This window comes from Biomphalaria glabrata, chromosome 15 (assembly GCF_947242115.1).
Source record: "Biomphalaria glabrata chromosome 15, xgBioGlab47.1, whole genome shotgun sequence".
NCBI lineage: Eukaryota > Metazoa > Mollusca > Gastropoda > Planorbidae > Biomphalaria > Biomphalaria glabrata.
This window is the reverse complement of record NC_074725.1, coordinates 28,063,364-28,077,474: the sequence shown is the minus strand read 5'-3', so window position 1 is coordinate 28,077,474 and position 14,111 is coordinate 28,063,364. Positions and strand designations below refer to the sequence as shown.

Below are 14,111 nucleotides of genomic sequence, written 5' to 3'. Positions count from 1 at the left end.
TACAGCCATATATTTCATCTCAATACAGTAAGAATTATTTCCCTTTCCAATATCAAACAAATTTGATTAATTACCACTTTTAATTAAACATTTGTTTAATGTGTTTGATTGATTCATGTGTTGTCTTCATCAACACATATTTGTGCAATGTTTCAACTTGATCCGAGAATGGGGAGTGAGAGAAATATCATTTTCAGATTTTTTTACCAGACAGACAGACAGAGCGAGTTGATATAAGCTTTGTAATAACACTACAGTAAGATGTGCAGAGGAGGCGTTGAAACAATTCTCACACTTTCAATTATAGTTGTCAAAATGAAACAACTCTAAGAGTTACATTTCGTAACGTGACATAACCGTACATCTCTAATGAATCTTGTCAGGCTTAGAGCATCAATCTATCTGCCCGAGACAGATATGCTGCATTCATGTGTGCATTTCAATTTTTTAAAATATTATTATTATTATTTGATTTGTATTTTTCCAGTTACTACTTTTGCATTTAGTCGATGCCAAAACTATTTTCATTCACAAATGACCCTGTTTTTGTTTTTTTAAGCCTCTACCTGTAGTGGTATTACCTATGATTCTGTTACTTAATCAGACATTTTGAACAAATGCCAATGCAAAGCCCGGTCACATGGCAAGTCTATAATTATTCGTCTAGATGACATTGCAAGATCCAGTAGCACTTCAAAGAAAACTTATCACAATTAAAAACACTCCAAATCCACTGATAATAAAGAAAAAAATTGAAGTGACCACTATAGTACTTATAAGGCATCGATTACTCTAATGTATTCGCCTTGCAAAATCTATAAGGTCCTGTGTATATACAAGAGGTAGAGAGGGCCACAATTAACCTTTCCTGTACTGCCAGCCGCAGTGAACAACAAGCCGTCTGCTCTCCACCAGAGAACAACAACTAGGACAGTGACACAGAACTCGCAACAACAGAACATCGTCCACCCCCATCAATTTGTGGATCGATACCGCCCGGTGTTCCTATCGATTAGATTAAGCACCGGGAGTATCAAGTGCCCCCCGATACAAAAAGTCTGGGGGGGGGGGAAAGGACATATCTCCAGTGAACTATCCCAAGAAATAATTAATCAATCCTTGTCATTGTTTAATTTTTTTGGGGGGATAGATCTGCCCAAGAAGCTCTGGCTGGACGAAATGATGGCTGAAATATTGACAGTGGGTTTACACTGACTCCTCTCCTCAAATTTGATTTCAGTAACTTACTGACTTCTAATAATTATTAAGGTTCTTAAATACTCCTACTTGTAAAAAGGTAAAAGTAAAGTTCCCCTTTCAGACCTTGTGGTCTAGAGAGACAGATGATGTAAAGGTCAACTGGTTCCATGGCCTACGGTTAACGAGGATGTCCTGTGACCAGCACAACGATCAACCGCCTTTACTTTTCCGTAACTCATGTCAGGTACCCATTAGAGCTGGGTGGACTCAGAGGCAACCGAAGATCCCGAAATTAAAAATCCCTGTATTCATCGAGATTCGAACCCAAGCGCTTTAACGCTCAGCCACCGCACCTCCACTCCTACTTGGCGTGTGTCTCAAATATCTTAAGACAACAAAGTTCACCACTTCTTTGCGTGTCGCATTTAGAACCTCTGGCAGATGGAGCTCGCCAACTTGGGCAATCAATTCATATTGAAGTATTTTGATTTCAAACCTTTACTGCTCTACGGTGTTAGGACAACAGGAGGCATCTTCTTGGGGTAAATCAGCAGTTGAGCCTATTAGACGTTGGAACTGAGTTATTTACAAACACAAGGTAGAGAAAGGACCATGAAGTATGTGTACCCCCGTGTTTCTTTAATGTAAGGCCCATCCATAGGAGGAAACTCTGGTGCTTCTGTAGAGATGCTGGGTAAGTTGTCTGGGAACATCCAATGTTTCTGTCATTCTATTAATACATCATTGAACTTCACATTTTTAGTAACACGTCTACAAGTCTACATGTTAAAATGTCTACAAGTCTACGTGTCAACAAGTCTATACATCTTCAAGTCTACACATCTACAAGTCTACATGTCAACAAGTCTACATGTCAACAAGTCTACACATCTACAAGTCTATACATCTACAAGTCTACAAGTCTACACATCTACTAGTCTACATGTCTACGAGTCTACATGTCAACAAGTCTACACATCTACAAATCTACAAGTCTACATGTCTACAAGTCTACAAACAAAATAAATTAGGCTTTCATTTATTTTTTTTAGTTCTCATTACGAAAGTTTCAAACACACACACACACAGAGAAAGAGAGAGAGAGAGAGAGAAGAAGAAAAAAAATATTTTTGTCATTGTAAAGAAAAAAAAATATCCGTTGTCATAATTTCTTTGGAAACAACTTAACTTGAGCGAGATGAAACTTGGAACTGTCGAAACACCCCCCTCACAGAATTAGAATCACGCCCTTCAAAAACTGCATACTGTATCAAAAGGCCCGAACAAGATACTAGCACCAGAACCCCCCTTTGAAAGACAAAACTGCATCGAGAATTTTTGGGATCCGAAAACCAGAGCGCGGTTTATCTCAGATGTAGCACTAGCTGAGCCCTCTCACTTGATCACGGGAAACACCCCAATAGAAAGAAAACTATACGGAGAGCTCCCTGATTTAGAAACCACTGCGCAGTTCATCTCATGTATTGGTCTAGTCGTCTGAAACATAAACATAAACGAGGACGAGAAAGAAGAAAATCACGAGAACGCTGAAAAAAAAATGGACGGAAAATCTACTTCAATTATAATATACTAGTCGACCGGCGGCGTAGTATACGCCGCTTTTTTGCAGGGCCAGAATTAGGCCATTGCAACCTATGCGACCGCAGTGGGCCCCGCACTTTCATAGGACCCGCGCTAATTCTAGGTGTATAAATTATTAAATTAAACCATTTTATAACTTATAACAGATTTCCCGCGGCCTCCTGTCGATTTAGCAGGAGCTCCTGGAAATCTCCTGAAATTGCAAAATATACGAAAAAGTCCTGGAAATATCCGGAAATTATTAAAATCTTTTGAAAACTCATACAAATCTCCTGAAATATATGGACAAAAAATGTCAGTTAGGGGTCTCATTCAATATGGAAAACGCCAATCCTATGAATAAAATGCAAAGACGAATTTATTTTCTAATACAAACTTTTAATTTTCACTTATTATCCGTATCCCTACCCAAACTTGGCCCCGCGAAATCCGTTTTGCATAGGGCCCCACAATGGTTAAGTCCGGCCGTGCTATTTTGTGACGGGTGAATACTACTTGTTCTCCCCCCCCCCTCCTCTTTTTTTTTTTGGTCGGGTAACTCTAGTCCGTCCGACTTTCAGAAATAATAGAGTGATCTTTCCTTTACGTGGTATCCAAACTCTTGAACCATGAAGAGAATTATATATATAGAAGATAGATAACAAAATGGATACGTTCCTACTTATATATTATAGCCTACTTGTTAAAATATACATTTTTGAGTGTCTGAAGAAATTTGTTAGCAAGAAATTAAAAATTCAACTTTGCCCATAAGAACGCACTTCCAACGACTTCCATGTCCCTGATCCTGTTGTCTTGCAGACGAAACAAAAAATAGAGCGGGAAAAAAAAACCAACACAAGCAGAAGTTGAGCAGTCGTCCATCTTGCTAATGACTTTAAACCAGCAGACGAGGTGGGAACACGTGGAAAGTTTGAGATTCGATTTAGAGTTATCCAACTTGGTACTGGACTTGGTGACGCGTAATTAACAATGATGTTAACCACTTGACCGGCTGCATTCACACATAGTCGCAGCCGGGGATACTCGTTTGAACCTGCTGACCAGGGGATAGTTGGGATTGGGGGGGGGGGGTGGAGGGCGTCTTGGATGTCATACATCTTCTGGATGTCTGTCTGCATAGTTCCAGAAGCAAAAGAAAAAAAGAATTGGTAATTAGGAATCGATTAATGCCCTTGAGTAACACATTCCGTACACCCATTGGACGTTGATGGGGTACTAGTGCTGACTCTTTCACAACATAACGCCACTAGGTTGGTCTGGGTCTCAGTTGTCTTTGAGATGATTCATAGCCGCTTCGCCACTAAACGAGGCCATAGATAGATAAGATAGATTCTTAGTTGATTTTGTCTTGCTTTCGTATATATAAATATATATATATATATATTGTGGGAAGCGTGGTATAGAGGCTAAGTACGCTTGAACTTGGCTTGTCTATGAGGGGGGCTCGAGGTTCGACACCCGACTCGGGCAGAGTTGTGTTTTTACTGAGCGCCTAAAGGCAGAACGGAAAACCATACTCCTAGATACCCCCTCCCCCCACCTCACTGGTCCACAAATGAGATTGGACAAAAGCGCTCAGAGCATGCTATAAGCATGAAAGTAGCGTTATATAAAAGCGATACTTATTATAAAATAATTATATATATATATATTTTATATATTCGTGAAAATGGCGTGTGTGTGTGTGTTAATGATGAAGAAATAAAAAAAAATCCTTTAAAAAAAAAAAAAAAACAAAGCTTATCTAAGGGAAATAACCCCTCCCCCTTACAACTATATCAATAATGAAGAAGTTATTTCCCTAATTTGATATCAAACGAAATAATTAATTACCAATATTTAGTTGAATAATTGGTAATTTTTTTTTTTTTCATTCATATTTTGTTAGGTACATTAAATAAATTGTTCAAAGTATCAACCTGATCGGAGAATGCGTGTGGGAGAAATAGCATTTACAATTATTTAAGGGGACTAAACCCAACAAGTTAAGCCATATCTGTTAATACTAAAGGATTAATCTCCCTTGTTGGTATCAAACAAAATAATATTAATTACTAGTAATTAATTGACTAATTGGTTAATGTTTTACATTGATTCATGTCGTGTTTACGCAAATGAATAATTGCGCTAAGTTTCAATTGGATCTGAGGACGGGTGAGGGAGAAATAACGTGGACACACTTTTTACCAGACAGACAGAGTGAGTTAATAAAGCTTTCTAAAAATATCAGCCTACAAGAAGTGAACCTGGTTGTATACAGATTGGGGAAGTGGACGACACTGGACACAAAGATAGGTACTATACGCTCTGTCCTTCTCTCTCTCCCCCCCCCAAGACATCATCAAGTGACCCACTGGTCCAGCGGCGTAACTCGCACTGCGTAGGAGACGTTCCACTTACCTCCCGCCTTGGACTGCTGGCATCCAGCTTGCCGCGGCTGCTGTTACCACCAGGCGATGATGGACGATTCTCCTTATCTGCGAATGTGAAAACAACAGCAAATGAATCAAAACAGAATAGAAATCTCCCACCTTGTCATACGCTGGTATTTGAGATAGAGAAAGAGAGGGGATGAGAGAGAAAGAGGAGATGAGAGAGAAAGAGGGGATGAGAGAGAAAGAGGGGTGAGAGAGAGAGGGGGGGGGATGAGAGAGAGAGAGAGGATGAGAGAGAAAGAGGGGATGAGAGAGGGGGGGGGTGAGAGAGAGAGAGAGGGGGGGGTTGAGAGAGAGAGAGAGAGGATGAGAGAGAAAGAGGGGATGAGAGAGAGGGGATGAGAGAGAGAGAGAGAGAGAGAGAGAGGATGAGAGAGAGAGAGGAAGAGAGGTGGCAGGAGATAGGGATGGGAAAGGGAAAAGTAAATAAAAATAAATAATTAAGGGCAATGCAGGGTGCAGGGTGATATAATCCCATGTTGTAACGCCTCTCCACCTCCCTTTATCTTTTGTTCCAAGACACGCTAGCCCCCCCCCCCCCCCGCCCCACCCCCGGGCAAGAAACACAAACAAAGTGAGTCAGGGCGAATTAAAGTTTTGTAGTGACGAAAAATATCGTACGGGTCATTACGTCAGGCGGGCAAAGATAGATCGTGTCAACTATTGCATGGCTTTGAAAGCAAAAGTACAACGAATAACATTGGGCAAAGAAGCCGTGTTCGAAACACACACACAAAAATAAAGACTCAAGCCAAATTTAAATTTAATAATTATATTTTTTCACTGTGTTGCCAATTAGGTAGGGGTTTTTTTTGTGTTTTCAATCATAGCCACGAGACCTCTACTGATTTAGGCAGCGGCGTAGCTAGTGTAGATGATGCCCAGTGCGGTAGCTCATCGTGAAGCCCTACAAAATAAAAAATCGAAATAAAACTGCAAAAAGACTTGCTTTTTTTTTATCAAATAACGTGTATTCATTGTTAGAGTATTTCTAAATATAGAGTTGAAGCTAGGTGCTGAAACAAATGTGACACATACATATATTAAACATAAATGAATAGCAGCACCAGGGACCAAGTTTTTTAAGAGAGAAAGTAGTGAAATAAAATGCTACGAAAATAAGGGACTGCGACGACCGAGGCTCGAATCTGTGACTCTGGATTCGACTCCACCGCCTAGCGATATTTTCGTAGCATTTTAATTCACTACTTTCTCTCTTAAACAACTTGGTCCCTGGTGCTGCTATTCACTGATGTTTAATATATAGAGTATTTCTAGTACACAGAAAAAGCAATTAGACAAAAGAGACATAACAAATAAATCTTACGAACTTTCTTGCTAATAAAAATATCAGTATTTGAACATCATCTAAAAGGTCTTCAAGTCAATTCAGTAGTAAGGTCTACAGTATATTATCCTGTTTTTTTTTTACAAAACGTTCAAGGGAATTGGAACTTAAAACATACTGGGGTAAAGTTTGATGCCCTGATGCCCAGTTCGGCCCGCACGATCCACACGTGGCTAGCTACGCCTCTGGGTTTAGGGCTATTAAAATAAATTATGCACGAGACTTCTACTGATTTAGGGCTAGTAAAATAAATTAGCCACGAGACTTCTACTGATTTAGGGCTAGTAAAATAAATTAGCCACGAGACTTCTACTGATTTAGGGCTAGTAAAATAAATTAGCCACGAGACATCTACTGATTTAGGGCTATTAAAATAAATTATGCACGAGACTTCTACTGATTTAGGGCTAGTAAAATAAATTAGCCACGAGACTTCTACTGATTTAGGGCTAGTAAAATAAATTAGCCACGAGACTTCTACTGATTTAGGGCTAGTAAAATAAATTAGCCACGAGACTTCTACTGATTTAGGGCTAGTAAAATAAATTAGCCACGAGACATCTACTGATTTAGGGCTAGTAAAATAAATTAGCCACGAGACATCTACTGATTTAGGGCTAGTAAAATAAATTAGCCACGAGACATCTACTGATTTAGGGCTAGTAAAATAAATTAGCCACGAGACATCTAATGATTTAGGGCTAGTAAAATAAATTAGCCACGAGACATCTAATGATCTAGGGCTAGTAAAATAAATTAGCCACGAGACTTCTAATGATCTAGGGCTAGTAAAATAAATTAGCCACGAGACATCTAATGATTTAGGGCTAGTAAAATAAATTAGCCACGAGACATCTACTGATTTAGGGCTAGTAAAATAAATTAGCCACGAGACTTCTACTGATTTAGGGCTAGTAAAATAAATTAGCCACGAGACATCTAATGATTTAGGGCTAGTAAAATAAATTAGCCACGAGACATCTACTGATTTAGGGCTAGTAAAATAAATTAGCCACGAGACATCTACTGATTTAGGGCTAGTAAAATAAATTAGCCACGAGACATCTAATGATTTAGGGCTAGTAAAATAAATTAGCCACGAGACATCTAATGATCTAGGGCTAGTAAAATAAATTAGCCACGAGACTTCTAATGATCTAGGGCTAGTAAAATAAATTAGCCACGAGACATCTAATGATTTAGGGCTAGTAAAATAAATTAGCCACGAGACATCTAATGATCTAGGGCTAGTAAAATAAATTAGCCACGAGACTTCTAATGATCTAGGGCTAGTAAAATAAATTAGCCACGAGACATCTAATGATTTAGGGCTAGTAAAATAAATTAGCCACGAGACTTCTAATGATATAGGGCTAGTAAAATAAATTAGCCACGAGACATCTAATGATTTAGGGCTAGTAAAATAAATTAGCCACGAGACTTCTAATGATATAGGGCTAGTAAAATAAATTAGCCACGAGACTTCTAATGATATAGGGCTAGTAAAATAAATTAGCCACGAGACTTCTAATGATATAGGGCTAGTAAAATAAATTAGCCACGAGACATCTAATGATTTAGGGCTAGTAAAATAAATTAGCCACGAGACTTCTAATGATATAGGGCTAGTAAAATAAATTAGCCACGAGACTTCTAATGATATAGGGCTAGTAAAATAAATTAGCCACTAGACATCTAATGATTTAGGGCTAGTAAAATAAATTATGCACGAGACTTCTACTGATTTAGGGCTAGTAAAATAAATTAGCCACGAGACTTCTAATGATATAGGGCTAGTAAAATAAATTAGCCACGAGACATCTAATGATTTAGGGCTAGTAAAATAAATTAGCCACGAGACATCTAATGATCTAGGGCTAGTAAAATAAATTAGCCACGAGACTTCTAATGATATAGGGCTAGTAAAATAAATTAGCCACGAGACTTCTAATGATATAGGGCTAGTAAAATAAATTAGCCACGAGACTTCTAATGATCTAGGGCTAGTAAAATAAATTAGCCACGAGACATCTAATGATCTAGGGCTAGTAAAATAAATTAGCCACGAGACATCTAATGATCTAGGGCTAGTAAAATAAATTAGCCACGAGACATCTAATGATCTAGGGCTAGTAAAATAAATTAGCCACGAGACTTCTAATGATCTAGGGCTAGTAAAATAAATTAGCCACGAGACTTCTAATGATCTAGGGCTAGTAAAAATAAAATGTTGACATTTACAAATGTGTTTCAGTGTAAGTTTTTAAGCCAAGAAATACAAACAAATCGTCTGCCTGTATAAAAGAAACAAAGATGGCTCAGAATTCAATATGTCCAGGTATGGAAGTTACGACAAGCAAACCGAAGGTCATACGACTTCTCTGAAGGTCACGCCAGGGGAAAAGGTAGGAGAATGGAGTCATAAAGCTGCGGAGATAATTGACTGGTACACATCAACAAACACAGTATCGTACATACGCAGAGAACGTAACTTCAACAGAACCGGAAGTCAGGTGACTGCTGTTGTAAATATTGTTTTTATTCCCCGCCAGGCGTTTACTACCGAGGAAGTAATTGAATGTTAGGTTATATTTAAAAGTAACCCCTTCCTCTAAACACACATCCACACACCTTTATCTATCTATCTATATAGATCTACAAGCGCAGATCTGGACCTTGGAATGTTGGGAGGCGGAGCAAAATGGTATTGTATGCCTATAGTTACAAACTGATATGTCCCGGAGATGGGTTCCGCTCTTGCATCTAAGGGACATAAATCGTTGGTGGTACTTCGTAAATGCAAAAGATGAGTCCTTGAACTTTAAAAGCCAACTTTGGGGTAACTAAGAAAAGGTGTCAAGGTCGTTAAAATATAAACAAGAACACGCTGGACAGATTTTTAGAAGTGCTAAAAAAAGATCAAGGCAATAAAAGAATCAGAGAGAATATCTGATATGTTTCTTTTATCTGTGCTATGGGGGAAATTAATTTAAAGCATTGTATAAACCAGCGTCATAATAATATTGTTTAAAAAAAATACTATAAAAATAACTCGCTTAGATTGAGTGAAATTGCATCAATTATTTTGAATGAACTTGGTAATTTGTATATCTCAAAATTTAACCATATATTAACGTTGACATTTTTTTAAATTGCTTTAATCTAATAATAATAATAATAATAATAATAATCTTTATTATCCGTATGGAAATTTGTCTTACAATTTGTGCATGACACCAAACAAAAAACATTCGCGTCATTCGAGGAAATAAAACTAGGGTCCAATCTCTTTGAGGACCATTTGGAGGGGGGGGGGTATCTGGTACACGGTTTCCGTGCTGCCTTGAAGCGCTCAGAAAAACTCAAGAGATTGTTGGAGTCAGGATTCGAGCTCGAGCCCTCTAGTTAGGTGGCCAAGCGGCCTCTCAGCCACACATTTGTTGTCTTGACCTTTCTGAGTGCCTATACGAGAGCACTATAAGAGATTGTGAGGTCAGGGAAGTGATGTATTTTGTCATCTTATTGATTATTTTTGGTTGACCTTTATCTTGGATGGTGCTTGTGGAAATAGGCATACTTATAACTGTACACTACTGCGTACATTACTGTACTGGTCTTGCGACTTTTACTTTCTGTTATCTTGCATGTTGACACGAGCCCCATTCCCACTTTATATTAAATAATTAATTTAATTGATTCATGTGGTGTCATCGAGGATGAATAATTGTGCAAAAGTTTCAACGTGATCCAACAATGGGAAGTGATAGAAAAAACGTGTAAAATATTTTGACCAGACAGACAGACAGACGGAGTGACTTGATAAAATGCTCGATCAAAACAAATACGGGCGCGGAAAGAGATTCACTCAAATGAGCCTGGTATGAGCAGAGTACAACCACTGATTCTAAATAAACTTATAGCATCTAGATGGCAAGTTCACAGTGCAGTCGGAGAAATTTTAAAAATTAATAATTAACGAGCCGACCCGCGGCGTAGCATACGCCGCTATTTTTTTGACGAGTGAACACTTCCTGAAAGACACAGTTGTCCAAATGGGGTGCGTTTGGGCAAACGACTGTGTGCGCATGCCTGGAGAGCGAGAAAGGCGCGGGTGCGGTTGGGAGGGGCGGAAGGGGGGTTAGAGAGTCGGCGTACGTGCGTGGTGTCCCGTAAGATTGGGCAAAGTAGAGATGATATTGTTACGATCTCTCCTAATGAGGCCTTCTGTAAACACTGCTAGACACACAACAACACATCAACAACTTGCCAACAAGGGCTCCAAATAACCTGGTGCTTTAAAATGGTCAATTAAAACAGCCAATATGACACAATTGGCAATACATCAACACTAAAAATGCTATACTGTACATCACCGTACTAAACTAATAAACTCTACTGTCTCTATCTCTTCCTGGACTCGTACATTCACTTCAGGACTCCACCAGGACCGACTTCATGGCAGACTAACAGTCCCGGTCTACTCGCTTTTCTGTCTTGAACTGCACTGCCTTACACACACTGTGTCTCTGGTCCACGCAGGCTTATGATCAGATGACCATAACCCGGGTCCTATTCACCTGCAAAGTTAATGCCAGTACTGTCCCTTGCGATTGGATATAGCACGCTAAACTGTAGTACTGGCCTGTGTCACATATGTCAGCTGATCACACACAGTTAACCCTATTGCGTCGCGAATAAGGTTACAACAATATATAAAGAAGAAGATTACTTGCTCTCCACCCCCCCCCTATTTATATTTCAGAGCCCCGCTCTTTGTCGCCGCGAAAGTTACGTGGGGTAACTCTAGTCCGACTTGCAGAAATAAAAAAAAGTTATCTTTCCATGACTTTTTTCATCGAGGGTTAGAGAGTCGGCGTGCGTGCGTGTCCCGCATGGTTGGGCGACGTAGAAAATTATATATATACAGAAGAAGATTTTAAAAATTGCTCGTAAACGGAAAGCCAGTAAAAATAAATAAACAACTTAATCACAACAATTACACAACTGGTCCCTTGTTTATGTTCGAGCCGACAGCAATGATTTATTATGTTCAAAAAATTAAGAAGAAAAAGAAAAGTAGAATCATCTAGCTCAGACGACACCAACATGATGAAATAACTGCTGTCCGTCGTTCGTATTTCAAGTTCAGACGAGACTGCAGGCTCGGGGTCCAGAATCGGAAGCAATTTAAATCTCGAGGGGACAGAGTCGTAAAAATTGATTAGATCGAGATCAGACGAGAATATTATCAGGACCGGAAGAGCAGCTCAACTGGAAAAAAGAGGAAGTTCCCAATCTTGGTTGAGTATAGGTATGAAACTTGAGACACTGTCTCAGCTCAAGACATGTAGACTTCTCGGAAGTCAAATAAGAAATAGAGGTTTGGTTAAAAAAAAGTCACATGACATCGATGTTTTTCTTCCAACAAAAATGTTATCGCTGTTACTAGAGTTTGTAATTCTAAATATGAAATGAGTAGCCTACTTTGTTGCAGTCATTATATGTGTAGCAGGTAGGAGGGATTTTCATGAAGAAAGTCATCGGTGTTTCCGGTGAATACAATGCGGAGTTATTGTGGCTTGAAACTGCCTGAGTGTGGGTGAGACTGCCTGAGAGTGGGTGAGACTGCCTGAGTGTGAGTGAGACTGCCTGAGTGTGGGTGAGACTGCCTAAGTGTGGGTGACACTGCCTGAGTGTGGGTGACACTGCCTGAGTGTGGGTGAGACTGCTTGAATGTGGGTGAGACTGCCTGAGTGTGGGTGAGACTGCCTGAGTGTGGGTGAGACTGCCTGAGTGTGGGTGAGACTGCCTGAGTGTGGGTGAGACTGCCTGAGTGTGAGTGAGACTGAATGAGTGTGGGTGAGACTGCCTGAGTGTGGGTGAGACTGCCTGAGTGTGGGTGAGACTGCCTGAGTGTGGGTGAGACTGCCTGAGTGTGGGTGAGACTGCCTGAGTGTGGGTGAGACTGCCTAAGTGTGGGTGAGACTGCCTGAGTGTGGGTGAGACTGCCTAAGTGTGGGTGAGACTGCCTGAGTGTGGGTGAGACTGCCTAAGTGTGGGTGAGACTGCCTGAGTGTGGGTGAGACTGCCTGAGTGTGAGTGAGACTGCCTGAGTGTGGGTGAGACTGCCTGAGTGTGGGTGAGACTGCCTGAGTGTGGGTGAGACTGCCTGAGTGTGGGTGAGACTGCCTGAGTGTGGGTGAGACTGCCTGAGTGTGGGTGAGACTGCCTGAGTGTGGGTGAGACTGCCTGAGTGTGAGTGAGACTGCCTGAGTGTGGGTGAGACTGCCTGAGTGTGGGTGAGACTGCCTGAGTGTGGGTGAGACTGCCTGAGTGTGGGTGAGACTGCCTGAGTGTGGCGTGACACGGAACGATACGCGAAATAAACATCTATATATTGTATTCATTATAATTGTACATAGGACAAGATGATTGTTGGTAACTAATAGTGGGAAGCGTGGTCGAGAGGCCAAGTGCGCTTGAATTTGGCTTGGCTACCTACCTCGGGCAGAGTTGTGTTTACTGAGCGCCTAAAGGCAGCACGGAAAACCAACTCCTAGATACCCCCCCCCCCCACTGGTCCACAAATGAGATTGGACCAAAAAGCGCTCTGAGCATGCTATAAGCATGAAAGTAGCGCTATATAAAAGCTATAATAATAATAATAACTACATGGAAAAATTGGTTGACAAAAAAATACTACTAGATACAAATTAAATACTTAAAAAACCACAAAGCTTATACGAAGTGTAACTTATCAATTGGTCTTCACCAGCCAAGTAATGGAGTTTTCAATAGATCTAGCTAACAGCACTAGATTAAAATACGATTAGAAATAGTTTTATTGCTTTTGTTTAGCGCTACTTCACGCTTTAGTTTGGGGAAAGTAAAGGCGGTTGCTCGATGTGCTGGCCACATGACACCCTGCTCATTAACCGTAGGCCAGAGAAACAGATGACCTTGACGCCATCTGCTCTATAGATCGCAAGGTCTGAAAGGGTAACTTTTTTTGTTTAGAGCTATTTCCTGCTTTTAGCTTTCTCGATCCGTTATGATTCTATCACTGAACTGGGTCCAGCTGGCTAACCCCTTTGACAACGAGGAGGTCATGAAAATAGAAGATTGTATAATTATCTATCGTTTGTTTTAAACTTACTTTCAAGCGGCGACTCTAAAAAAAAAAAAGACTCAGCTTATACCACCACTTCAGTCAATTACAATTTCTTTCCCTTGTTCCAGATACCAAACAAAATAAATAATTACCAAGAGTTAATGAACTAATTGGTTGATTTATTGATTGATTCTCGTCTTGTCAGATTGATTCAAGATTGGGTGTGGCACAAACAACGTGTACAAACGTTTGACTAGACTGACAGAGTGAGTTGATATTAGATGGGAAGAAAACGGTGCCAATTTGATAGCATTAAAACGCAGAAATATTCAAAATCAAGCAACTCGTTTTATAAACAAAAGCGTTCGTTCTTATTTCTGTTTTTTTGCGATCATATTTGATGTTCATAAAG

General features: G+C 40.0%; 1 protein-coding gene across 1 annotated transcript in view; it reads right to left on the bottom strand.

Moving 5' to 3' along the window:
- Window positions 1-14,111, bottom strand: part of LOC106060275 (uncharacterized) — a 295,644-nt gene that overhangs the window by 189,385 nt on the left and 92,148 nt on the right. Inside the window, exon 4 of the mRNA XM_056012021.1 lies at window positions 5,206-5,282. Coding sequence (XP_055867996.1) covers window positions 5,206-5,282 — 77 coding nt within the window. The remainder of the gene's footprint in view (window positions 1-5,205; window positions 5,283-14,111) is intronic.